Raw genomic sequence first — 24,491 nt, 5'->3', positions numbered from 1 at the left:
CCTCCGGTAAACTCACTCACTCGGCGAAACACAGCGCGAGCGCTGTTTCACGCCGGTTTTCTGTGAGAACGTGGTATTTCTCCGGTCAAGCCGGCCCATTCATGCCGAAGCATGGCTCTTCCACTTTAAACTTTTCACTTTGTAAAACACAAACTCAAGAGAATGTAAACATTTTATTTAACAAAATATACAATAAGAATAATAATCAATTCTTACGAATCACTTTCATGAATACCACCTTTATTATTTTCTTTCCTACCATATTCATCTTGATACTTAAAAACATTAACTTTCTTTCGATTGATCAGTACACCTTCAACAGACTTAACAGCGCGTTCAACAGCCTCAGCACTATCGAACTCTATGAATGCAGTCGCTGAAAAAAATCACAGTAACAGCTAAAGATAAGTAAAGTCAGTTATTATTACAACATCTATATTTGACATGTAATAGGCTTAGCTAATGCTTCTACTGCCCGATGAAATATAGAACAATAAGCGAAATCTGAAACTTACAACTCAATTTCTTTCCTTTCACCAGTAGTTTGATCTTGCGGATGCGGCCTGCACTACTGAACATAGTACTCAATGTTTGTTCTGTCAACTCAGCATAAGTTCTCACAACAATGGTTGTCTGGTTGTAAGGCAATGGGCGCTTAACTCGAATCCTGTTCCCCTCCAATAATGTGTTGTCTTCTTCTAATGCCTGTAAATTTTTATTAATTCAATTCAAATACTATTTGCCTAGTAACATTACTCATCAAATTTATAATAATTATACTCACTGCAACATAAACTATAGTAATTATTGTAAAGTTTAAACCAAAATGTAATAACAAATAATAATCAAGCTCATTCTATGAGCCAATAAATAAATAGGTTTAAGGTAGTAATTGCCTTCAATTATGAACTTACTTTAAATTGGTGTTTAAATACTAGTCTTATAATATTATTACTAGCTATTTGACCGAGCTTCGCTCGGTATTCGATTAAACACGAATAAAATGACATTTTCTAAAAATGATTCCTAGCTAGATCGATTTATCACCCCCGAAACCCCCTATATACTAAATTTCATTAAAATCGTTGGAGCCGATTCCGAGATTCCAATTTATATATACAAGAATTGCTCGTTTAAAGATATAAGATAATATAATTTTAATATGATAATACCTTGGTTGCAGCATCTTCTGTGTCAAATAATATGGTGGTATTAAAAACTGGCTTAGGATTTTCACCTGGATACAATTCAGCAATACTAAAACAATTTCAGCATAATGTTAAAAGCTTGGTTTATAATAAATTAACTTAATATAAATAATGGCTTACCCTATTTGCTTGATCTGACCACAGTTACTAAAATGTTCAGACAGAATATTTTTGTAGGAAAACATTGCAGTGAGAGGCAAATTTTCAATGATAACTGAAGTCTGTATCCTGTCTACATGAATGAAATCTCTCCTTCCTTTATTCCACTTCTTTTTTGTCCATTTGATTTTTTCTTTAGCTTCCTCATCGTCCTTTGTGTCCTCCTTTTTTGTCTTATCATTTTTAGCCTTATCTTTTTTTCCTTTTAGTTTCTTTTTCTTGTTACTTTTGTCGGCAACTGTCATTTGGTCAATGAGGTCAGTCAAAGTGTGTGCATTGCTTCCTAGATTTAAGTTTTCTAAGCTTTCTGCAATCATGTCAGGCTTTTCAGTTTTTCTGCTACTTTTGGGAGCTGGCTCTTCACCAAATGCTACGGCAGTTTCTTTTGACTGTCTCTTTTTCTTCTTCTTGATTTTGTTATCCTCCTCATTTCCTATTTCTGCCTCTTCAATATCTGATTTCACAATCTTTTTTGACTTCTTTTTCTTAATTTTTGCATTACTTACTTGGTTCTCTGAAGTTGTTTCTTCAGCATCAAAATGTTGTATGCTTGCTTTACCTTCATCTAATTCCATCTTTAATTTTGTATTGCTTAATTTATTTTCCTTACCACTGTTGAACTTTGACAACTTATTCTTTTTATCTTTCTTTTTTGGGACTTCTTCATTTGTCGATTGCTCGGATGTATTGGATTTAGACTTCTTGGCCTCAGGTTTAGCATCATCCAACATAAAGCTTACAGATTTATTTCTCTTCTTACGCCTACTCTTTGCATTAGAAGTGTCATCTTCAGCTCGGTCTAACGAATCCTCAGCTGCTGTTGGTATTGATTTCATAATGGATTTAACTTTTTCACCGAGAGTCTTTATGGCGGCTTTTGGAGTAGATGTTACTTTAGAGCTATTAAAGGATATATTGGCATTAATGTTGGTACTGCTTTGATCAATATTTGATACATCTATACTTTCGTTTTTCCGTTTATTTTTCTTCTTATCGTGCTTCTTTTCTTCTTTAATTACGTTTTCCTTATTTGTCTCTATTTCCTCATGGTGTTGTGACTGTTTATTACCTGATAACTTGCTGTCCACAGAGGGCTCGTAGTAGTTTATAAAATCGTAACTTTTTTTTTTTGTACATCAAGTTGACGTTTAGACTTACTTTCAAAAGATTTCGACAGCATTTTTCCAGCTACTTTACTAACGAAGCAATGTTATTCTTATAATTTATTGTATGTTATTCTTGTAATTTATTGTAAAACAAATATATACTAGTAATCTGTGTTGTAAAACCACATGTGAGGTTATAATTTCTATCACATTTTTATGTCAAAATCACAAAAAAAGTCAAAACTGATTCCCTTCTTCCTCTTTGATATAGGCTATACCTCCATGGTTGTAAATACATTTTTTTTGTAAATAATTCTGTCCACAGAATACAAATTTGTAATTACTTACATTCTGTGAAAAAAAAATAAACGTAGTGATTATATTCTCTTTGAAAAAAATATTGATTTGATTTTGATTCGCATCGCCGACTTTTTGCAAATTATATAAATATTACTCAGTTTTATGATGGATTATCAAAGCAAATTTAGTAACGATTTTGCGGAGTACCTTAACTCGATGGTCAAATTGGATGAATTACAAAAAATGACTGAAAATTTGGATCAAGAACTGAAGGACTCCCAAAGTGTTCTAAATGAAATTAAAAACGTTTTCGACAACTTACCAACCGCCAATGTGCAATCCTGTAACAGCGGTCAAGATAATGTTTCGCAGATACTTGCCGCCGACGTTCCAAAACTTCTGTTCCCGGGCGAGACAAAAACTACGAACGACATAGACCTGGACAGGCTCATCGCCACCATGAGACTTTACGTGGAGGACCTAAAGAAGAATTTCGCCGTGCCAGAACCCAGGGAGCAGCAAGCTCCACCGCCTATCGACAACTTGGACTTAACGCCGTACGCATCGAGTCTGGATCAACTGGTGAAACAGATTTCCAAGATGAAATTGAGTGCCCCCGAAACACAAAGGAACGACGAGTTGGAGGCGAAGCTAAACCACCTCTGCCAAGATGTGAACTTGTTCACACAGGTATGTATTTATTGTTCATTAAACTTGTGAGAGTACAACTATTTTATTTTCCAACATGTTTCTGAAATAGGTGTCCCACATATTTGTATGCCAAAAGAAATCCTGCAGTCACAGACATAGGCTACTGAGAAATCTGATGTGAGATCAGATTTCTCAGTAGCCTATGTTCTTTCCCATTTAAGTCAAGGCATATTTGTCAGTATCTCGAGAGCTTATACCAAACCAACAAGTCATTTCTTTTTACAATTCTAGTGTCATACAGTCAAGTCTAATCTCTTCTTTAAATGTTTCAGATGGTTGAAGCTAAAACCAAGTTGAGTGAAACAAACAAAAATTGGGCACCCATACAACAAGAAAACTTGTCTCTGTGCTATGATGATATGATCAGCAACCTACTATCAAGAATAAATGAGGTGACATATTTGCTCAAGACTAAGAACTAAGCTGGAAACATTCTGCCAGGGCTTTTAGTTTTTAAGTATTTAGTTTATAGCACAACTCACCAACAAATTGAACACAATTTGCTTTAGGAATGAAATTAAATAATTTATGCTATTTGTGTTGTTAAAAATTTATGTGATTTCTATGGTTCCAGTTGAGTCATTCCATTTAATAATAATGAATAAATGTTAAATTTGTGACTTAAATAATGATGATGATTTACCATGTTCATACAGGTTATTGTCATAGCAGACTGATAGGTTTTATCAATAATAATTAATAATAGTGCCTCAAGCCCCAAGTGGTCACCGGCGACCGCTATAACAATTGAATAGCATTGTCTGGTTTTCCCATGATCGAGGTATTGAATATTGTAAGTTGTGTAGCTACAGCTTATAAAAACTCTCTATTCTGATCTCTTGTCATAATAATTGGAAATTAAATGAGTTTGATTTTTAGGTCTCTTTGGTTGGGTGAGGTGTGAGAGACAGGTGCACACACAGTTCACTCTATCGGTACTTTAAAAAAATTACAATTTGTCAGTGCCAACTGCCGACATACTAATTATTATGTATTATATTAGGTAGACCTACTACCAGAATCAGATGGCAAAGAGTGAGAAAATAAATTTACTAACAATACTGAGGTAATAGAGATAAAACATTTTGAAAGTTTCTTTTCCTTTAGCAGCTTCTTCTGTGTGTGAAACATGCAAATATAAAAATTTATTCAATTATCAAGGATATGTTTTGAAAATCTGCCACCAAAATTTGCCATCAGATCCTGGTAGACCTATAGATATAATAAATGAGAATAAATGAGAAAAAGTAAATCATAAATGAGTTTATAAAATATTATACTTTAGTTGTACATATATTGTTATTTATATAGCTGATATAAACTGTTATTTATATAACTGATATTATAAACTGATTTAGAAATATTGTTACTGTAAACTTTAATTTAGAAATAACTATTTTTAAGGCATTTTAACATAGTACTCTTTGTCAAGAAAATGTTTAAAAGCTTAAATACGATTTTTATTTACCTCTGTTATTTTCTTTTTTTTTCACGGTACACAATGTGATAAACTGCAAATTTTCTATATTTTGGTCTCATAGTTAATACAGATATTGTTTGATTTATCTCATACCAATATAATTTTTGGTGTACTTATACCTATTGATAATACTGCAGGGCTAAAATGGTCGCTTTGAAGAATCATGATGATTCATTTTTATAAAATCGCAAAATGCAACTCTGTTTGCAATTCATTTCTGTATTTTTTTTAAGATTTGACAATTGTCAGTTTGACAATTCATTTGCTGAATTGATTGAGAGGAATTGCTAAATGTGACCATTTTAGCCCGCCATAATATATATTCTGTGGCCCCGCTGTACTATCAATGAAATGTGTGTGTCAGATGTCTGATACACAGCTTGGGTCGGTGTAAGATAAATAAATGTTAAATCACTGCTATTGAAGACGCAAGTAATAGAATATTTGTAACAATTATTTTGTTTATCAGTGTGTAACCATCACGGAGCTAATGCAAAGTAGCTCCGTGGTAACCATTGACCAAAAAATTATCAATTAAAAAAATACAATGTCTGTTATCAAGTCTATCTCAGTCAAAAAAATTAAAGTCATAATTCATAAAAGTACTAAACAATTTTATTTCATTCAATTATTGATTTCATAAGTCATTCTCATTATAATGTATAACACTGTCAATTCTCAGTGCAAGTCAAATGTCACCAGTATTCTCAGTATCCAGTCTTTTTCGTTTAGTGTTCATTGTATCGTCTTCAGTTTTGTCACCCATTTTAACATCTTCTTCTCTAACAGGTTTTTCGTCTGCTTCTAATACTTTGAGTCTTATACCACAAACCGTGGCTCCATTTAGTGTTTTTATTGCGTCCTGCGCTGCACTTATAGAGGCATATTTGACAAACCCAAAAGTCTTGTTTGGAAATGTAGAGACATCTATCATGTCACCAAACCTAGAGAATAAGTCTCTTAAAATGTAAATTGGAGGAGGTTGGGGCTTACAAATAATAAACAGTCTCTGGGCAACTTTGCTATTGATATTCGCTAATTCTTTTTTTGGAGGCAAATTAACACTGCATTGAAAGTCCGTATTCTCCTGTTTGCTACTTGTGCTTATGTTTGTTGCTGCTTTTATTAACGTGGAAGCTTGGGCGATGGCATCTGCTAGGTGTGCAAGATCTGGTGTACCTCTATCAATGGCATGCTTAAAGTTATTTACCATACTTGTGAGAACTTCAGCGGCTTCTACTAGAGTATTGTTGTCAGGTTTTACAGTTATAATTTCACCCGACGGAAACTGAAAATGATTGAGCCTTTCTACTGCAAAAGCTGCATACTTTGATTCGGCATAGGTTATAATAGCTGTACTGATGCCATTATATGCATCTACAGAATACTGGCACCTTAGCATACCAGGTATAACATTGAACAAACTTTCTATATACTTTTGAGGGAGCTGTGGACTACATTTTACAACAACAGCTGAAAAATCTTGGCCAGAATGACCAGACTCCAGTTTATTTGGGAGTTCACATCTTTGCATACTGTATTTCTCGTTCTGAAAGCTCCTCGGGCTTGAAATGTCATCTAGACTGTTTCTACTGCGCTTCAACCCATTTCTGGGTGCGGCAAACATAGGTTTGTATATTTTATCACATTCCTCGTAAGCTACAGCTGCATCGTGAAAAGTTTTGTAAACGACATAAGCAAATCCTTTACCAACATCGGTTGCCTTGTCTTTAAGCACATGAACAGATTCGACACGGCCAAACTTTGAAAAGTAAAGTCTTACTTGACTCTCAGTTACGTCTTTATCGACTTTGATAAAAAGCCGTCTGTAGTCATCGTCGTTTTCATTTTGAGTGGGTCCACCATTTCTATTTATGGCGAGCATGACTTTCATGGGTTTTGAATCACCTTCTGCAACTTTCATGTGAAGTTCTTGAATTGCAGCGGCGGCTGACGAAGTCTTAGCATATTTGATGTAAGCGAATCCTTTTGGTTCCCCCGTGCCTCGATCTTTTGGCATATGGATATCTTCGATGGTACCAAACTTTTCAAATCTACTTCTTAGATCTTTTTCTTTTAAGTTTCTGCTGCAAACGACAAATAATCTGGAGTGAGGTGGTTTCTCTTCTTGTCGATCAGGATTCTTTGACGAATAATTCATATTAATGTTTTATTTTGCTATCGTGTCAGTACTAACACTTTAGTACACGCAGGAATACTATGTAATTTTCCCCAACCCAAAATTCTGAATCGAAAAGTTTCGTATATGCTCAGTAGATGAATTATTTTTAAATTTACCTCACACACTGTTTTTTATAAAATATCAACGGATTGAATTACAGAAAAATCTTAAAATTCCGTTAGAACCTATAATTTTCACTCCATGAGCATCACAGACTACTACACAGATTTTATTTACTAGTATTTATCACAGACTAATAAGTGATACTATGGCACAGATTACTAGTTTATATTATTAAGTACCATAGACTTAATATATTATAGGTTTATGGGTTTTGTACTATGGTATATATTGATGACCATTCTCCATTGAAATATGGCACTTCGGCTATTTAGCCATGGCCAGTGTCGACTGTCGAGTATATTTAAATGGCGGGAAAATAATATTTTAATTTTTATAATATTATGAAAATTGTAATAATATTATATTATAATATTATTACAATTTCCAGCATCGTTTTTCTATATTATTGTCAGGTCTAAAGTCTAGTCAAAGTCTTAGTAAAAGTCAATAGCGTGAAGAAGTCAAGTCGGTCGATTCAGTAAAGTGGTAGACGCTTTACTGCATAGACATAATTATAGGTTTATGCTTTACTGAAACTTTCGATGGAGTTTTGGAGAGAACCAATGATATTCTACTTATACAGATATGTTACGTCCATACTATTTTCCGGCTTAACCTCCTGATACCCGAGCTATAACTGAAATCACTTGCCAATATGACCGAATGTCCTTTATAAAGCATTAAACTGTTTATGGTGCAAAGGCCGAGACTTTGCAAGTTAAATAAAACACAAACCAGGGGTTTTCGGGAATTTCACTAAAACAAATGTTTTTTGGTATTATTTGATCAACACATCAAGCATATTGAAGTTTAGGTATTTTTTGTCCTTTGAAAAGGACTTTAGGTCATTATGAAATAAGTAGGTTAGGTGTTTAAGTAATACAAATATTTTTATTTTTTAATATACTTAATCTTAAGTAATGTCACAAATTAGGTTAGCAATTACCAAACATACACATATTTATTTATTTCTATCAAGATATTAATAAATAGTCACAAGACTACCACAAAGGAGCGTCTTGTGGCCGAGCCAGCCCTCGACTGCGAGTGCCACCACGTGTATGAACCCGACACCCAGCATGTCGTCTGCCCCGGTCTCGACGACTAATATCCCTGCCTGGACTACGAGCACTACTCCAGCCTCTTGGTGAATTGCTATCAGCGCTGTTGGAACTATCCTTCGAGCCGTCGTCTGCTGAAGATAGGGATTCGTTTATGAAGCGTGTCTCTCAATTAAATCTTCATCCTTGCTTGAGTCTTCAAACTCGAGTTATTTAATAATTCCGTTATATTGCGGTCTTGTAACGCTGAAAATAATAATTATATATAAATATAATTATATAACAATATAACATAAATATACTACGTTAAGTACTACGGCCGACCTGGATATACAAAGGATCAATTCCACATACTTTAATTTGAAATTGCGTACGAAGTGCCTTTCTAAAGGAATAATTTCTTTACGACAGTTTATTTACTTAATGATGCTTTATTTCTTGACAAAATGATGTATTTTTTAAGAATATTTAATAATTTACAATTCTATAAAATATCTACAACATGAAAAGTGAATAAAAAAAAAAGTAAATTTTACTTACTGCGTCGGCCACGCGCCGCCATTGTTGTAAACTCCTGAGCAAATTTCGCGCAAATGAAGGGCACTCATCATGCGATCTCTATCGAAATTCAAGGACAAACTATTGCCATTGGTTAAATTTCATTGGTTGGTAGCATTGGCGGGTCTAATACTTTTTTAGCGGGAAAATACAACTACCCGGGAATTGATGCTACATAAAGGTCGGTCGTCCGTTGTCGAACTAAGATGTCAAGAAATACTCGGCCTTTCGAGTATGGTTTATTTAGCACTTTATAAAGGACGCCAGCCTGCCTAGCATACGCCAACGAGATATCTCACTCTAGAGATAATTAAAAACTACTCGTCTCATAATGTCTAATTCTCGACATTATCTCGACAAAACTCTATAAAAATGTATTATTTCCATAAACCTATAATGCTACAGTATATATTAAGTCTATGGTTATTTCGATGATAGGTCTACGCCATAAAAAATGTTTGTGATGCTAGGGCAATAGAGATGAAGAGACAAACCATCAAACATCGAGAAAATATGTAGAGTGAGATATCTCGTTGGCGTATGCTAGACAGGCAGGTGTCAGGAGGTTAAATCTCTTCCGAACAATTTTCAAATTCAAAATTGCAAACATTGACAAATTTGACAGATAAGTGAAACAAAAGATACGAAAAACCATTTACATAAAAGAGACAGTTTTATTTTTAAACGTCGAATCGTATCACTGTCTCTTTCTTCGCCTGAGCTATGACGAAAATTGGATTTTGTCCAGATTGTTAAAAAATTAATTGAAAATGTAAATAATCGAGGTATTTATTGCAATCAAGACATGTGGTAAGGGATTCCATGGGTTTTGTTTACTTTAGAGTCATAATGAGGGGTTTTCCTATATTTTTAATTTGATTGTCAAACAGTTTCCATTTTAGTAACTAGATGGCGTATAGGTAGACAACTATCGGTAATACATGTTTATATGATGCCTATTTTGTTGGCAACATCTAGTGCATCATAATCTCTCGCTAGACGTACATATGCCTTCTTCTTGCCGTCAGGTCTGATGAGAGTGTTCACTTTAGCGACATTGATGTCATATAGTTTCTTGACCGCTGCTTTAATATGATGCTTATTGGAGCTGGTGTGAACGATGAATACCAAGGTATTGTTATCTTCAATTTTCTTCATGGCAGCTTCAGATGTCAAGGGATATTTGATGATGTTGTAAGCATCCATTCGGTTTCTTTTAGGAAGTGACTTCCTTGGGTATTTGGGGTTACGTGGGGCTTCAAAAGTCTTGGACCTCCTGAAGTGCACTGATGTGCGAATCTGACGCACGCGTTTCCCATGTTCACCCTTCACTACCTTCCTTTGAGTCTTAAGAGCTTTAACTACTGGCTTCACAACTTTCTTTTGCCCTTTGATGCCAGTTTTCTTCGGTTTTGGTGCAATCTTAAGCTTAGTCGCAGCTGGCTTTGGCTTTGATTTTGCTGCTGACGCTGCTTTCTTCGCTGAAGGTTTAGCACTGGACTTGACTTTGAGGGCAGCGGCTTTAGCTGATCCGGCCTTAGCTGCAGGAACGGCGGCCTTCTTTTCAGCGGGCTTGGCCGCTGCCTTCGCTGGCGCGGGCTTGGGGGCTGCGGCACTCTTGGGAGCTGCTGCTGGTTTGGCAGCCGATGCGGCTTTAGGAGCTGGTGCCGGTGTCTTAGCAGTAGCTGGCTTGGGTGCAGCACTGGCAGAAGCGGCCTTAGGAGCCGCTGCTGGGGTTTTGGAAGTTTTCTTCTCTGCGGGCTTTGAGGCCCCAGAGGCTGATTTCTCTGGCTGCTTTTTAGGAGGCATCGTGACAGAAAAGAAAAGATGGAGCTTTTTCTGTGATAATACCAGGGAATACCATCAATAATTGCTACAAAACAAAAGAATGTAAAACTTGATACATTTCAACTTGAAAAAGACGCAATAATATTCCAATGAATAGGATAATAAAGTTATTATAACGATGTTTTAGCTAAAATTCACGGAAGAAATAGCCCTATTTACCATTGAGGTACTATAGACTGGAGAGAGCCTTACATCCATAGAGTATACATTATAGCAAGCTATAGAGTGCTTCTAACAAGGTATGAACTGTAAGCACGAGTGTGAACATATTTTCCTATAAGCGTCAAACGATGGCGCATGGAACATCACTAGACTTGCGTTATACGTTTGAGTATCTATAGAACTTCTGCTTACGATCGGCACAACGGGGAACGAGCGATGCGCGCGCTCTATAGCTTGCTAATGTATACTCTAAGCTTACATCAGTGTATTTGCGTCAAAAGCGTGTAATGTTATGTCCTACTTACTAGGACATAACAAAGGAGTCGGTCTTTCTATTTCATGTAATAAAAGTGTTAATAAAGGTTTTTAGTGAACATTTAATGCTAGATATTGTTGAGTTTTGTGGTTCCGCTAAATAATAAACCATAAGAATGGTCAAAGAATACCTCAAACACGTGGATTAAACATTAAATACGTAAGTTTTGTGCAACGTTTTTTGGGCTTTTCAATCGGTATTTTTGTAAGCTAAAAAGATAATTTATAAGTTTATTAATCCCTTATTCATGCTATTTATAGCATTAGTGCTAAAAATGTCACATCAATTAATAATTTGGCTATAAAAATTGCATAGCTTTTTACGTGTGTTTACGGATTCTCATCACTTGAACTATAGTTAATCGATATCATGAACTAATTGACTTTCTTTCCTGTATCATAATTTGCTTCGAAATAATCGACAAATAGAAATATTCAAGAAAATAAACGCACACTGCTTATATGAAAATAAGCACAAAATGGCCACGCGATGACGGGGAGTTAAGACTACATCTGATACTATAATACTTTATCTATGATATTCTATAAACAATAAACCATTGAGGTACTATAGACTATAAACCTATCCATAGATCTTCTATTAATAAAGAATCTTGAGTCTATTGTTTATATGTCTTATTGGTTGTCGATGGTACAAAGATATTTTGTAAAACGTAGTGATTATATTCTCTTTGATATTTTGTATGAGTCGTGTCGGCAACACTGACAAAGTCGTCAATTTGCCATTTGACGTTTTCTTTTGCGTAGAAAATCCAAAACATCAAAAACATGTTTTACTTTTCTGTTTACATTGCTACAATAAGTGGAATGAGGAACTTATGTCCACTAAAATAAAATTATTTTTTCATAATGTTTCATAGATCAGAAAACATCTTCTCACCACAAAAATTGTTTCGAAGCGATGATATTGAAGACGAGCTCACTGAACTGTTCAATAAGAAATATAAATTCGAAAAGAACTACGAGTGGGAGCTACCTAAACAAGAGACGTGGTTTACTGTTCCTCCTTGGAAAGTTAGATCACTAGAAACATTAAAATCCAGACTTAATTTTCACAAGAGTCAACTCAATGATTTCAGTATTGAAGAATGGAGTAGTCACACTAGAAGACGAAACCCGGCCGGAGAAGTCGGGTGGAAGATTCGCTGCGTAATTAATCCGGAGTTTTTGACTCAAGCTTGGACGAAATTTTACGAATGCGCCAGCACCTACAACATCATCCCTCGCGATGCTGTTACTTCTAAAAATATGGTGTCTCTCCATCTTTGCGAGGCGCCCGGAGCCTTCATAACGTCTTTAAACCACTTCCTCAAGCAGAACCATCGAGATATACAAGTAAATTGTTTGCGTAAATTGATGTTTTTTTAGCAATTTGTATGTTATCATTTAATTTCTTCTTGTAGCACCTCCATCGTGGATATCGCAGACACAATATATTTTTTATTGTTATGTGGCAGCCGGCTGCCGCTTGGGGATTGATGGGTTAATATCTGCAACAATTTCTTGATAAATTGATAGTAACTTTTCTTTTACTGATAATACAGCTACAATAGTAATAATTATTAATTATTAGTGCTCTATAAAACTCTTAAGCATATTTTTATTTCAGTGGAAATGGATGGCAAACACACTTAATCCATATTATGAGGGTAATTCTCCATCAAACATGATTAGTGATGACCGGTTCATGTTCCACACTCTGGACAACTGGGACTTTGGTGTGGACAACACGGGAAACCTCATGAGTTGGGAAAATTCTCAGGCCATAATCAGAAGGGCCAAAAGCCTAGGGGAGGTAATGCTTAACTTATTAAATATGTACTATAAAGTTGTATTATAATTTTAATTGAAATAAAATTATTAGTATAGTTAACATTTTATAGAATAGAATAGAATAAAATTTATTTGTGAAACGCAGGTAAGTACATGTAACAGGTGTTAAAAAAAAAAAAAAAAAACATAATAATATAATAATTACATAAACGTAAATATTGCAGGTATTACTTGTGACTGCAGATGGTTCCATAGACTGTTTACAACGACCTGACGCCCAAGAGGAACTTACATCACCACTTCACTACTGCGAAATTATAACTGCTTTGCAGGCACTGAGTCCAGGTCAATATAATAATCCTATATCCTAATATTAATAGATATTTATTTTTATGTGTAGCACATTGAAACAAAATCTAACCCATATTCTGTTGTTTCCAGGTGGGACATTGATATTCAAATTATTCACAATATTCGAAAATTCCACTGTGTGCTTACTTTACCTGCTCAATCATCTATTCAAAGAAGTAAATATTTACAAACCTGCAACTTCACGTCAAGGAAATTCTGAGGTGTATGCTGTATGTCTTCAGTACCAGGACAGAGTCAACCTTGACATGTTTATACCAGTATTAAAAAACTCATACGGCACCGACATGTACAGTCAGCGAGCACTGTTCCCTTTGGAATTGATCCCAGAATCATTCTTGAAACAAATAGAGGAGTGCGCCTTGTACTTCTGCTCATTACAGTGCAAGGTGATCAACAATAATCTTCAGGCCTACATCATGCAGAAAAACATGGCACTACACAGATACATAAAGAAGATAAGAGGCACAGTCGCATCCGAGTTTATTTGGAAATACAATCTCAAACCTCTCGAATATGAACATGAGATACTCAAGGGTATTCTTCATGAGGAAAACAAAATAAACACAAATCCGAGGTACCACCGGGGATCCTACACGGAGAGACAGCTCTACTCAAAGATGTCATTGAAAGAAAAGTCAAAGAGTTTGAATGCTTTCCTCCAGGCTGAACTCTTATCAAATCCATTGACTTTGATCAATGAAGTCAGATGGATATACGCAGATTCTGCTTCCAAAATTGATCTGGTGTATATATATGGCTATCCACTGCAGAGGATCAACAGCTCAAAGTTTATCCTCGTACCTATATTCAAAGTTTACCAACAGATATTGGCCGAGGAGGAGTTTATGGAGATTTTGATGTACTACCAATCTAAAGCTCAAGAAAATGCTGTACCAGTTACAGGAAATGACACTGAACCAAAGGTACTAATGCTACCTTTTTTTAATGAAAACAATAATTACTATGTATATGAAAAGAATTGTTTCAACTCTCTGCTTAGTTTGTTGAAGCAGTTAGAAGCTGGCAACACCTTGGTGTTGCAGAATTTTAACACTTTGACTCACTTTAATGTGGGTATTCTGTATATTCTTGCTAAGGCATGTTTTGAGAAGACTGGTTTTACATCAAACGGAAGTATAATTCTGAGCAATTTTTTAGAAAATTCTGCTATTGATCTCCTTGATATAATAAATTCTGAGTGTGACAGAGTAAGAAATAATACAGAAGAAGATATTCTGAATGTTTTGCCAGTTCAGGTCACTAATGTTGGAGATTTTTTTATTAATATTGTATTTTATAATAACACTTTCTACAGAAATAAGTGTGTTGAATATCTGTATACTATTGAGCAATCACTCTAAAGTCTAAGCTGTAAGGTTTAACATTCATAAATGTCTACTTTTATCAAATAATATTTTTATAAATGTGTAAGATTGGTGTAAGCAAGACCTAAACTTTGTATTATTTGTTGCCTTTCTATTTATTACGTAATTAAACATTCTTAATGTGTTTAAGTCTTTTATTAATCTTTAATCTATACTTATAAAATGACATGTCCTGACTGACTGACTGACTGATTCATCATCGCTGAGCAAAAACTGTAAAAGTTACAGCCACGAAATTTGGTGAGTAGGGTTGTTTTATTAAGTAGACACCCACTAAGGAAGGAATTTTGAAAATTTTACCCCAAAGGGGGTGAAATAAGGGTTGAAAGTTTTAATGAAAGTCCGTCATTTCTTGAGTTAGAAACATGAAACTTTATTTTTGGGTTACCTACTGATTAAAAATGAATGGATACGTATTTAAGCGTTTAAGCGTTGAAAGTTTGAATGAAACTCCGTTATTTCTTGAGTTAGAGAAACATGAAATTTTATTTTTGGGTTACTGATTAAAAATGATTGGATACGTGTTTAAGCGTTTCTGAAAATTCTACCCCCAAGGGGGTGAAATAGGGGTTGAAAGTTTAAATGAAAGTCCGTCATTTCTTAAGTTAGAAACATGAAAGTTTATTTTTGGACTGCTGATTAAAAATGAATGGATAGGTATTTAAGCGTTTTTAGAAATTCTACCCCCAAGGGGGTGAAATTGGAGTTGAAAGTTTGAATGAAAGTCCGTCATTTCTTGAGTTAGAAACATGAAACTTTATTTTTGTGCTACTGATTAAAAATGAATAGATACGTATTTAAGTGTTTCTGGTAATTCTACCCCCAAGGGGGTGAAATTGGGGTAGAAAGTTTCAATGAAAGTCCGTCATTTCTTGAGTTAGAAACATGAAAGTTTATTGACGTTTGCGTTTGACGTTTGCTTAAATAGGGTCCGTTTTTACCCTTTGTATAAGGAACCACAAAAACAAAAATTGCCCAGGTTCTGGTGCCGGGGGGGGGGGGGGGGGGGCAAATCACCCAGGTTCTGGGCCAGGGGGGGGGGGGGGGGGGGGGGCAAATCAGATTTTTCATAAGCTAGGTGTTTATAAAGAATAAAAAATTAATAATTTTTAGTTGTAAAAATATTGTATTGCAAACAAATAGCAAAAATTCGTTCTTATTTTTTTATTTTTATAGATAAAAGTACTAGATAATATACTTAGTAGGGACGTCAACATGATCCAGGGGGGGCAGTTGCCCCCCCCACCCCCCCTGCCCTCCCCCTCGGTACGCCCATGTCTGCTGGACTTCTTTTGTGGCGTAAATTTCGCGAAATGTTTATTAGTTAAGGACTTCTTTTGTAGCGGAGATCTCGCGAAATGTTTATTAGTTAAGAGTTAAGACATAAGAGTCATATGCTATGGCCTTTAAATAAAAAAAAAATTGTCAGTTTCTATCAAAGATAAAGTAGTAAAATATCTTTGGTTTATAGAAACCAAAGATATTTTACCATAGGGCCCCATCCCCACACGCGCGCGAACCACGCGCGACGCCGCGGAATTTCCGCGAAACGTGAGTGTGGATCCGGTTCGCATATTTTTCGCACTCGGCACTTCGCGGCTGGTTCCCCGACCGCATCCCCACCACAGATTACTAGTATATATTTGATCCCCACTCGCGCGCGAACCGTGCGCGACGCCGCGGCGCCGCGAAATTCCTGCGAAGCATGAGTGAGAGATCCGATTCGCATATGTTTCGCACTTCGCGGCCCGTTCCCCAATTGTTCTTCTTCTTTTAAAAATGGCCGCCTCGGTGAGTTGCCAATGTCGGTTTTCTGTCCCGCGACAGAAAACCGACAACGCCCTTATTAAAATAAAGATAAAAAAAATCCCGCGGCAAAGGGATTTTTTTTTATCTTTATTTTAATAAGGGCTTTTGCCATACAAGACATGCCAGCAATGTTTAGTGAACAGAATATAATTAATCCTACTTTATATACTTTATTTACTTTATATAATATTTTTAAGTTTGTTTGGATGTATGGATGTTTGTTACTCTTTAACGCAAAAACTACTGAATTTATCTTAATAAAACTTTACAATAATATAGCTTATACATCAGAATAACACATAGGCTACAATTTTAACTGACTTTCAAAATGGGGGAGGTGTTATGTTCGTTTTTTATATTCAACGATTACTCCGCCGTTTGTGAACCGATTTTCAAAATTTTTCTTTTGGCGTACAGAGTGTCATCCCAATTTGGTACTATACTCACAAAAGTGGTGATCTGATGCTGCGAGCCATGACTAATCGAGGGAACTCCTTAAAATTCATATGGAAACATGTGGTGACTTTGGTTTCGTGGGAAGTAGTCTAAGCATATGCAATCAACAAGTAATATTTTGCACCAATGTGTACCATGATTAGATTGGGAAGGTGCTGAGCTAAAGCAATGCCCTTTGCATTGCTTTAAGAACGGAAAGCATATGCTACTATGCAAATTACATTCATCATCACTACCATAATATTATACCTTAAGTTATATGCATCCCATGATTATGAGCCTATTATGACCCATTGGTACTTTTCATAGTCATTTAGATCAAGATTCGATTTTGTCAAGCGATTTAAAAAATATTTGTTTGTTTGATTGAACACGTTAATCATAGGAACTATTGGTCCGATAAAAAATATTTTAGTGTTAAATAGCTCATTTATCAAAGAAGGCTATAGGCTATTTTATCACGCAAACTAATAGGAACGAAGAAACAGAGGAAATGTGGTTAAAACGGAAAATTATTAACAAGGGTTTATCTCACGAACTACTAAAGCAATTTTGTATGTTATTTGGCACAAATATAGAGTAGACTACGTGAAGAGAGATAAGCTATTTTGTTGCGAAAAAATGTACGATTTCCGTAAAATTCCTAATAATTTAGGCGAGCGAAGCCGCGTGGGACATCTAGTTTATAATATAAAGTAAGATAAATTTGGCTCAAGGGCGTAAACTATAGTGCGTCAAGAAAGGAAGTAATTAAAAAGTGGCAACATTGCGAACATGTCGCGAACTTTGCGAGTGTGGATCAGTAAATTTGGCAGAATGCGCGATCTGCGCCGCGGTTCGCGGCGCGTTGTCGCGCGCTGTCGAGTGTGGATCGGCAGTATCAAGTTTCTATTGTCTTCTTTTAAAATGTCAATTTGGCAGTTTCTTTAATGTCGGCTGTACACTCTCGCCGAGACACAGCGAGGCGGCCCGAGTGCGAGAGTGTAAATGGGTGCGCTCGCCTCGTCTCGCCTGTCTCGGACCCTCGGACCCTCTCGGTCCGGTGTCGGTATTTTACGCCCGAGACAAAAGGTCTCGCGAGGAAAGCGAGCGCATTACTGTACACTCTCGCGTTTTTTCACTACTAGTCGCGCCGCTAGACAGTGTAGAAGAGAAAAATAACAATAATAAACGTCATTATCAGTCATTATCAGTGGTCGGCGTAGGTAGTGCCATCCCGCGGGATTCGTTAATCGCGGCATAACGTGGACATGCCTCTCAATCCCGCGATTTTGGGATTCGCATTGAAATAATATATAATCGGAAATACATTCAGAATTTGATATTTAAACAACAAATATTGTGACAAACGTAAATAAAGAAATAATTTGTTAGTTTTTTATTTATTTATCATAATTATGAGTTTTATATGATATTAACAAATAAGTAAAAAATTAACAGAAATGTGATTAAATTTATTTGGATATAAGTAGTATATCGTAGATCACTTTCAGGCTTGCCTGTGTTACCTGCAAATAATTTGATTGTTTAATTATAAAAATCCATTTAATGTTTATCAAATATTGACTTTCTTTTAAAATATATTTAAACAACAATAAACAATAATGAATTCGCTTAGTGGCACCGTTAAACATTCGACGCAAACAACCGAGCGATCATTCGCAGGCAACACAGGCAAGCCTGAAAGTGCTTTACGATATACTACTTATATCCAAATAAATATAACATTTTTTGTTATTTTCGTCTGTTATGTGTGGATGGGATATTTTGGACTCACGCGCAAAAAAAATGCTACACACAGAACAACAAGCCATGCGCTACTCGCAAGTGTCTGCTTGCTGTGTGCGGGGTGCGGGCCACCCCGCACCCGGCACACGTCTTGCTCCTGCGGTATTAAATAAATATGGATTATAATTAAAAAGAAAGAGTTATGTTTAGTTAATAAATAATAGATATCGATTTTGACGCGTAATCTTTTTTTTTCATACTGGCAACTAAGCAAAACATGGCTGAAGAAATATTAGACGTAGAAAAACGTTTAGTGACTCATTTATTTAGGCCTTTTTTATCCGGCGAAATTATGACTCAAAACTCGTTTTTTTTCATTAATTGTAAAGTAAATACTTGATTATTCGCGATAATTCGGAACGCGGGATTTTATCCCGCGATCCCGGAGGTATGTCCATGTTAACATATACAATTGAGGTCATTCACCCTAAATGGCACTACCTACGCCGACCACTGGTCATTATCTGTGAGAAATAAAATTAAATATGAATATAGATCTTTGGATTACATTGATATCTTTCGATGCATAGAGAAAAATAATGGTCCATCTTCTCTGAGTTCATAACTGCAATTGAACTAAGCGAGAATGTACATGATCGCACTCGGGCAAGGGGCTCTCGCACGAGACTCTCGCCCGAGAGCTCTCGGCGAGAGTGTACAGCCGACATAATATTTTGGCATGGCGCCGGCGGTGTTCTTTAGTCGATGGTCAAGCATTTCAATCTACAAATATATAATAATAATCTGTGCATTTCAAAGAGAGTTTTGAAAAGTCAAAATATTTTTACGATTTTTACTTGTTATTACACTTTAATCCACATGAAATTGAACATATAAAGCATTATAAATGACTGCTACAATAAAAATTTAAAAAGTAGTATTACAACACGCTCACCATGGATATTAACGAAGGTTTGTACAATTTCACAATATAACCTATACAAAGCCTAACCGCCAAATCATAATTATCGTTTTGTTAAATTATTTCTACTCGCACTGTTGCTATGAACATTCCAAAGGGTTCCTTTTGTTCATGTTAATAATTTAAATGATTTTTAAACACATTGAAATGAGTCATAAACTCATTACTGCAGCACTATAACGATTGCTAAGTAGATGTTGCCTTGACATTAGAGTCTGAAACTCTAGATAATAGCACTATGGGCCAATGATGAACATTTTTATATTTTTATTAATTGCATCCAGGAACTACTACGGAGGATTTATGGACACCCTACAAGGAGCTGGTAGCCGTGGTGGACAGTTATCTGGCTAACGAGGGCCTCGGAGTGCCGTATGCTGTACACACCTTTGAGTCAATATTGAGAAGGCACAAGCAAACATTCCTGGCCCTGTTAAAAAATCCTGTAAGCTAATTCTTGATATAATTTTTATTAGACTCACCAAAGAAACAGGATTTAGTAGTATAGAATAATTTAAACTACGTTTTTACTAGACAAAGTATGTTTGAATGTTTGAATGAAAGGTGAGAACAGAAATAACATGCTTTGCAACAATGTGATGTTTCATCATAGAAATAATAAGTGATGAAAAATAAGACAAAATAATTACTTGCTTTTCAGCAACTAATTTAATAGAAATGCTTAATTAAAGATGACACTGCATTCTGTAAAATATTGGATACAATTTATTTAAAATATTATAGTTGTGATAGTATGTAATCAATTTTTACTGTATTTATTGAATTATATTATACATTTTTTTTAATTGCTCAGTTTTTGTTAATGACTCCACAATATTTTTAGGTAAAGAACCAAGCAAGCAGGGAAGAAATAAAAAGAGGAATCACAGAAGGAGTCAACTTGCCTAGTATTGGCAAAACTCTACTTTCAAAGGAACTAGTAGATGAAGCAATCATACTGTCAGGTTTGTAAGATGCAAAAAGTATTTTTATTAGTAATCCCCATTTTTAAATAAAGTAAAGTTTAATTTAATAAGTGAAGTGTGTCTGCATGCAGTTATCCAAGTGTGGGAGCTGCAGTTAATTATTTTAGTAATTTTAAAAGCCAAAAAAATAAACTGGGCTATTTTCTGGAAGTTCTAACTTCTATATTACCTATTTTTGCTGCAATAAAGATTTAAAAAAATATATTTATGCAGTGTACTCACACTGCTGAAATGATTTTGATAAAATTTTGTATGTAAGTACATGACATACTTTGTTTTTACATTCATGGAAAGGGCATAAGATTATTTTTAGCCAAATGATTTTAGTATTTTTTAATTGATGACTTGGTGAACTTCATATCACTTTCCTCCTAATAAGGACCTTCCCTGGACTTCTGAGAATATCTCAAGACTAAAATTAGCTAAATCAATTCAGCCGTTCTCTTCAAAATTAAAAGTTCATTTTTAAGTATAGATTATTTAGACACCCCAGTAATTGCAAAACTCAAAATGAAATCATTATTTGATGTATTTAACATGGCATAATAATGATTCACTGTAAAGATAATATAGTTAAAAAACACAGAATATGTTCTCCTGTAAAATTTTGAGTTTTGCAATTACTGGGTTATTTGCTTGGAGGCAATTTATTAGTGTATTAAGTTTGATATTGTTCTACAGATATGTACAACGCGAACGAGTATGCGTGCCTAGAGCTGCTGCACACGGCACAGCGGCAGACGGCGCGGCGGCCGGGGCTGGCGCGGGGGCTGCTCGCCGTCATACTGTACTACGACGGCCGACGCTCGCTCGTGCAGGCACTGAGAGATCTCGTCATGGCCAGGGACGGGGTGTCGTGGTATGTGCTCGTTATATTTTTTATTGTCACAATGTTTTGACAATGAAAATGAATAATCCGATTTACCACTTCAAGTAATATTATTTTGTTTCCACTGTACACTTTATTAGGCAAACAAACCTTTTTTTTGATGAGCACGGGAAACCTTTTATGGGTGCCCCGGGTTGGGGATGTGCCTCAGTTAAGCTGAAGCACCCTGGGGGTATGTGGAACTGCCGGGCTTACCCACTAAAACCACCTGCGGTTCGCCTTCAGCCATATACGGAGGGATGTCCTAGATTAGAGGTCGGTAAGTAATTTTAGGTGGGGTCCGGATACTGTGGAAAAATTTTAACGAGTTCCAGAAAAAAACACGCTTGCTACATAGGACATGTAGCTTAAAAACATTAAAGGTATACATATACTTCTATTTCTTTTTTTAGTACTTGGTATTTAAAAAATCAAAATTTCGACGTCCGAGATTCGACCTTTCGGTCCGCTTGTTGCCTACCGGCAGGCCTGTCCCACTCGCGCGTTTAGGTATCGAACTGTAAGTACCCCTTTAAAGGGGCAGATCACAAGGGACTCACAAGCGAGCGGTGACGCGCGCGCAAAATTTTTTCGTCGCATATATCTACGTACTGATTTAACCGCTGTGACAGAATCTGATAAATATGATCAACTGAAAAAAGTCAAAGAAATATTTCAATAAAGTAATTTAAGACTTTAAAATAAGTACTTGGTTCTGACGTGGGAGAGCCATGCTTCGGCACGAATGGGCCGGCTCGACCGGAGAAATACCACGTCCTCACAGAAAACCGGCGTGAAACAGCGCTTCCGCTGTGTTTCGCCGAGTGAGTGAGTTTACCGGAGGCCCAACCCCCTACCCTTTTCCTTTCGCTACCCTATTTCCTTCCGTACCCTCCCCTATTCCCTTCCGTACCCTCCCCTATTACCCCTTAAAAGGCCGGCAACGCACCTGCAGCTCTTCTGATGCTGCGAGTGTCCATGGGCGACGGAAGTTGCTTTCCATCAGGGGACCCGTTTGCTCGTTTGCCCCCTTATTTCATAAAAAAAAAGTACAAAAAAAAGATAAAAAAATACACAAACAGAGCAAATAAACCAATTTGTTACAAACAAACCGCATACTACACATAAATAAACACAAGTTACTATGTTTAAGTTGTAAAAAATTCTTGACCAGCTCCTACATTATAATCGAATATAAAACTATTATAAAATATACGTTGGGTTACTAAAATTTGATTATTACTATAAAAAAAGATTGCTATTAGTAGCTATAGTAATTTATTTTCTAAAAGGTGACAATCTTGATTTCGTCAGAAAGGGTACCTCTTACGCGATAGAAAGAGAAGCGCACATGTAGGCAAATATAATTGTAGGCACCTAGCACTGCGCGGTCGGAATTTGAACTTTATAGTATCGCAGCATGAGTTGTTATTTTTTTTTGAACGGGTTTCACTAGTGGGAATATTAGTAGTACCAACAGGTACTACTAATATATATTCTGTGCTACCGGTGTCCTAGATCTAACAATTCCCTCCACGACCGGCCGGTCTCCCTTGGAAGGGACCTCCGCCAATGTTAGGGAATGCTTTAGCAAACTGAAGCGTTCCCCTCGGCGCCGGGACTGCCTAAGCCGGGCAGGTTTAGGAGTTAGGAGGTTCGCATAGCGTCGCCTCCGGACTCCCGTCCTACGCCGACGGAGCGGCAGAGAGAACAGGATCGTCCTCTCTGTTCCGCTCCGCGGCCTCTTTCTGCGACATCAGGATCAGGCCTCATCACTCTCGAGCATGCAGCGAGGCAAACAAACTTGCAGATTTAGCGTAAACCTGAATTATCTATATTCTATACCTACCCTGTATCTAGGAATCATCCTGATTAGGATTATCTAGGCGGGGGCGTGACCGAGCCTAGTTTGAGCTCAAAAGACTAAGAGAAAAAGCGGGCAGCGCCCATGTTTATATACCACTTTATCCCAGGTCAATAAGCGCCCGCGAGGAGATAGTGAACTACGTGTCCCGCTACGTGGAGCAGCTGGTATCGGACGGCGTGCTGGGCGCAGCGCTGGACGCCCTCCGCCGCACCGCCATAGAGCCCGAGTTAGAGGTGCTGCGGCGGTACAGAGCGCTGCCGCCGAGACGATACTACAACCGAATGATGATCACTATGCAGACTACGAGGTTAGAGTTTATGGATTCTTTATTTGACTTTTGGATTTCATAGTAAAGTAGTAAATTGTGACATAAATTTGAAAAAATCTCAAGGGAAGGCGCAATTGGACACAGTGAGCGGGGGAGCGCTATTTGTAGATCCCGATTTTTTTAATTTCCACATATGTCGATTATACCGACATTGCCATTCCATTCAACATTTTCTGTTTTACGTATTGTTTCTATTTTAACTTTATAACTTGCAGGAAGCTGTTAGCTGGTGTGATATTCGCGGCGTCAGCGCAGCGCGGCCTGGAGAGGGACATACTCATCAGACTACTGTCAGAGGTAATTTGCAAAAATAACAGCTATTTTAAAGTTTGAACATAATATTACAAGAGACAGACGAACGGACAGGCAGAGCAAATTACAGTAATAACTGCGAAAAATACAAAGATTTGTCACTCAGGATATTGTGCATGTATAGAAAAGTTGGAAACGCATAAAAATAGATTAACAAATGGCTTAAGGCTTAAACAGTATTCTGTTGTACAGCAAATGTCGTCGCCGTCTCGCGGGGCGACGGGCGCGCTGGACGAGATCTCGCTCGCGCTGCAGATGGCGTTGCTGTACGCCATTGACCTCTCTGTGCTGCACAGGTAACTGTACTATTAAGAGGATACCACAGCGGCTAGAGAAATGAAAAAAAAGTACGTGTAATATCTATAGCTGTCTCCCTTACCTCAAGCCTATA

General features: G+C 36.6%; 6 protein-coding genes across 6 annotated transcripts in view; 3 read left to right on the top strand and 3 right to left on the bottom strand.

Moving 5' to 3' along the window:
* Positions 1–195: 195 nt before the first annotated feature.
* Positions 196–2,503, bottom strand: LOC121729590 (cylicin-1-like; the record flags this gene model as incomplete). Its single annotated transcript, XM_042118149.1, has 4 exons — positions 196–376; positions 516–705; positions 1,173–1,257; positions 1,329–2,503. Coding segments are annotated over 4 exons (1,614 nt in total), but the record flags the coding sequence as incomplete, so codon positions are not given.
* Positions 2,504–2,886: 383 nt separating this feature from the next.
* On the top strand, positions 2,887–4,021 carry LOC121729721. Its single transcript, XM_042118322.1, has 2 exons — positions 2,887–3,463; positions 3,757–4,021. Exons 1-2 carry the CDS (start codon positions 2,936–2,938, stop codon positions 3,904–3,906), a joined length of 678 nt encoding a protein of 225 aa, XP_041974256.1. The 5' UTR covers positions 2,887–2,935; the 3' UTR covers positions 3,907–4,021.
* A 1,536-nt stretch (positions 4,022–5,557) lies between these two features.
* Positions 5,558–7,361, bottom strand: LOC121729717 (RNA-binding protein 45-like). The gene has a single exon (XM_042118319.1). The coding sequence runs from the start codon at positions 7,123–7,125 to the stop codon at positions 5,653–5,655; it is 1,473 nt and encodes a 490-aa protein (XP_041974253.1). The 5' UTR covers positions 7,126–7,361; the 3' UTR covers positions 5,558–5,652.
* Positions 7,362–9,832: 2,471 nt separating this feature from the next.
* Positions 9,833–10,725, bottom strand: LOC121729720 (60S ribosomal protein L23a-like). The gene has a single exon (XM_042118321.1). It carries the CDS (start codon positions 10,695–10,697, stop codon positions 9,834–9,836), a length of 864 nt encoding a protein of 287 aa, XP_041974255.1. The 5' UTR covers positions 10,698–10,725; the 3' UTR covers position 9,833.
* A 1,253-nt stretch (positions 10,726–11,978) lies between these two features.
* LOC121729716 (cap-specific mRNA (nucleoside-2'-O-)-methyltransferase 2) lies at positions 11,979–14,852 on the top strand. Its single transcript, XM_042118318.1, has 4 exons — positions 11,979–12,569; positions 12,844–13,029; positions 13,232–13,352; positions 13,449–14,852. Exons 1-4 carry the CDS (start codon positions 12,084–12,086, stop codon positions 14,738–14,740), a joined length of 2,085 nt encoding a protein of 694 aa, XP_041974252.1. The 5' UTR covers positions 11,979–12,083; the 3' UTR covers positions 14,741–14,852.
* Positions 14,853–19,571: 4,719 nt separating this feature from the next.
* LOC121729715 (nuclear pore complex protein Nup205) overlaps positions 19,572–24,491 on the top strand; it is a 35,344-nt gene continuing 30,424 nt past the window's right edge. Inside the window, exons 1-7 of the mRNA XM_042118317.1 lie at positions 19,572–19,729; positions 20,024–20,184; positions 20,584–20,704; positions 21,407–21,584; positions 23,567–23,767; positions 24,004–24,085; positions 24,293–24,396. Coding sequence (XP_041974251.1) covers positions 19,714–19,729; positions 20,024–20,184; positions 20,584–20,704; positions 21,407–21,584; positions 23,567–23,767; positions 24,004–24,085; positions 24,293–24,396 — 863 coding nt within the window. The 5' untranslated portion in view covers positions 19,572–19,713. The remainder of the gene's footprint in view (positions 19,730–20,023; positions 20,185–20,583; positions 20,705–21,406; positions 21,585–23,566; positions 23,768–24,003; positions 24,086–24,292; positions 24,397–24,491) is intronic.

This window comes from Aricia agestis, chromosome 8 (assembly GCF_905147365.1).
Source record: "Aricia agestis chromosome 8, ilAriAges1.1, whole genome shotgun sequence".
NCBI lineage: Eukaryota > Metazoa > Arthropoda > Insecta > Lepidoptera > Lycaenidae > Aricia > Aricia agestis.
The sequence above is the reverse complement of the archived record's forward strand: the minus strand, read 5'-3'. Positions and strand labels throughout refer to the sequence as shown.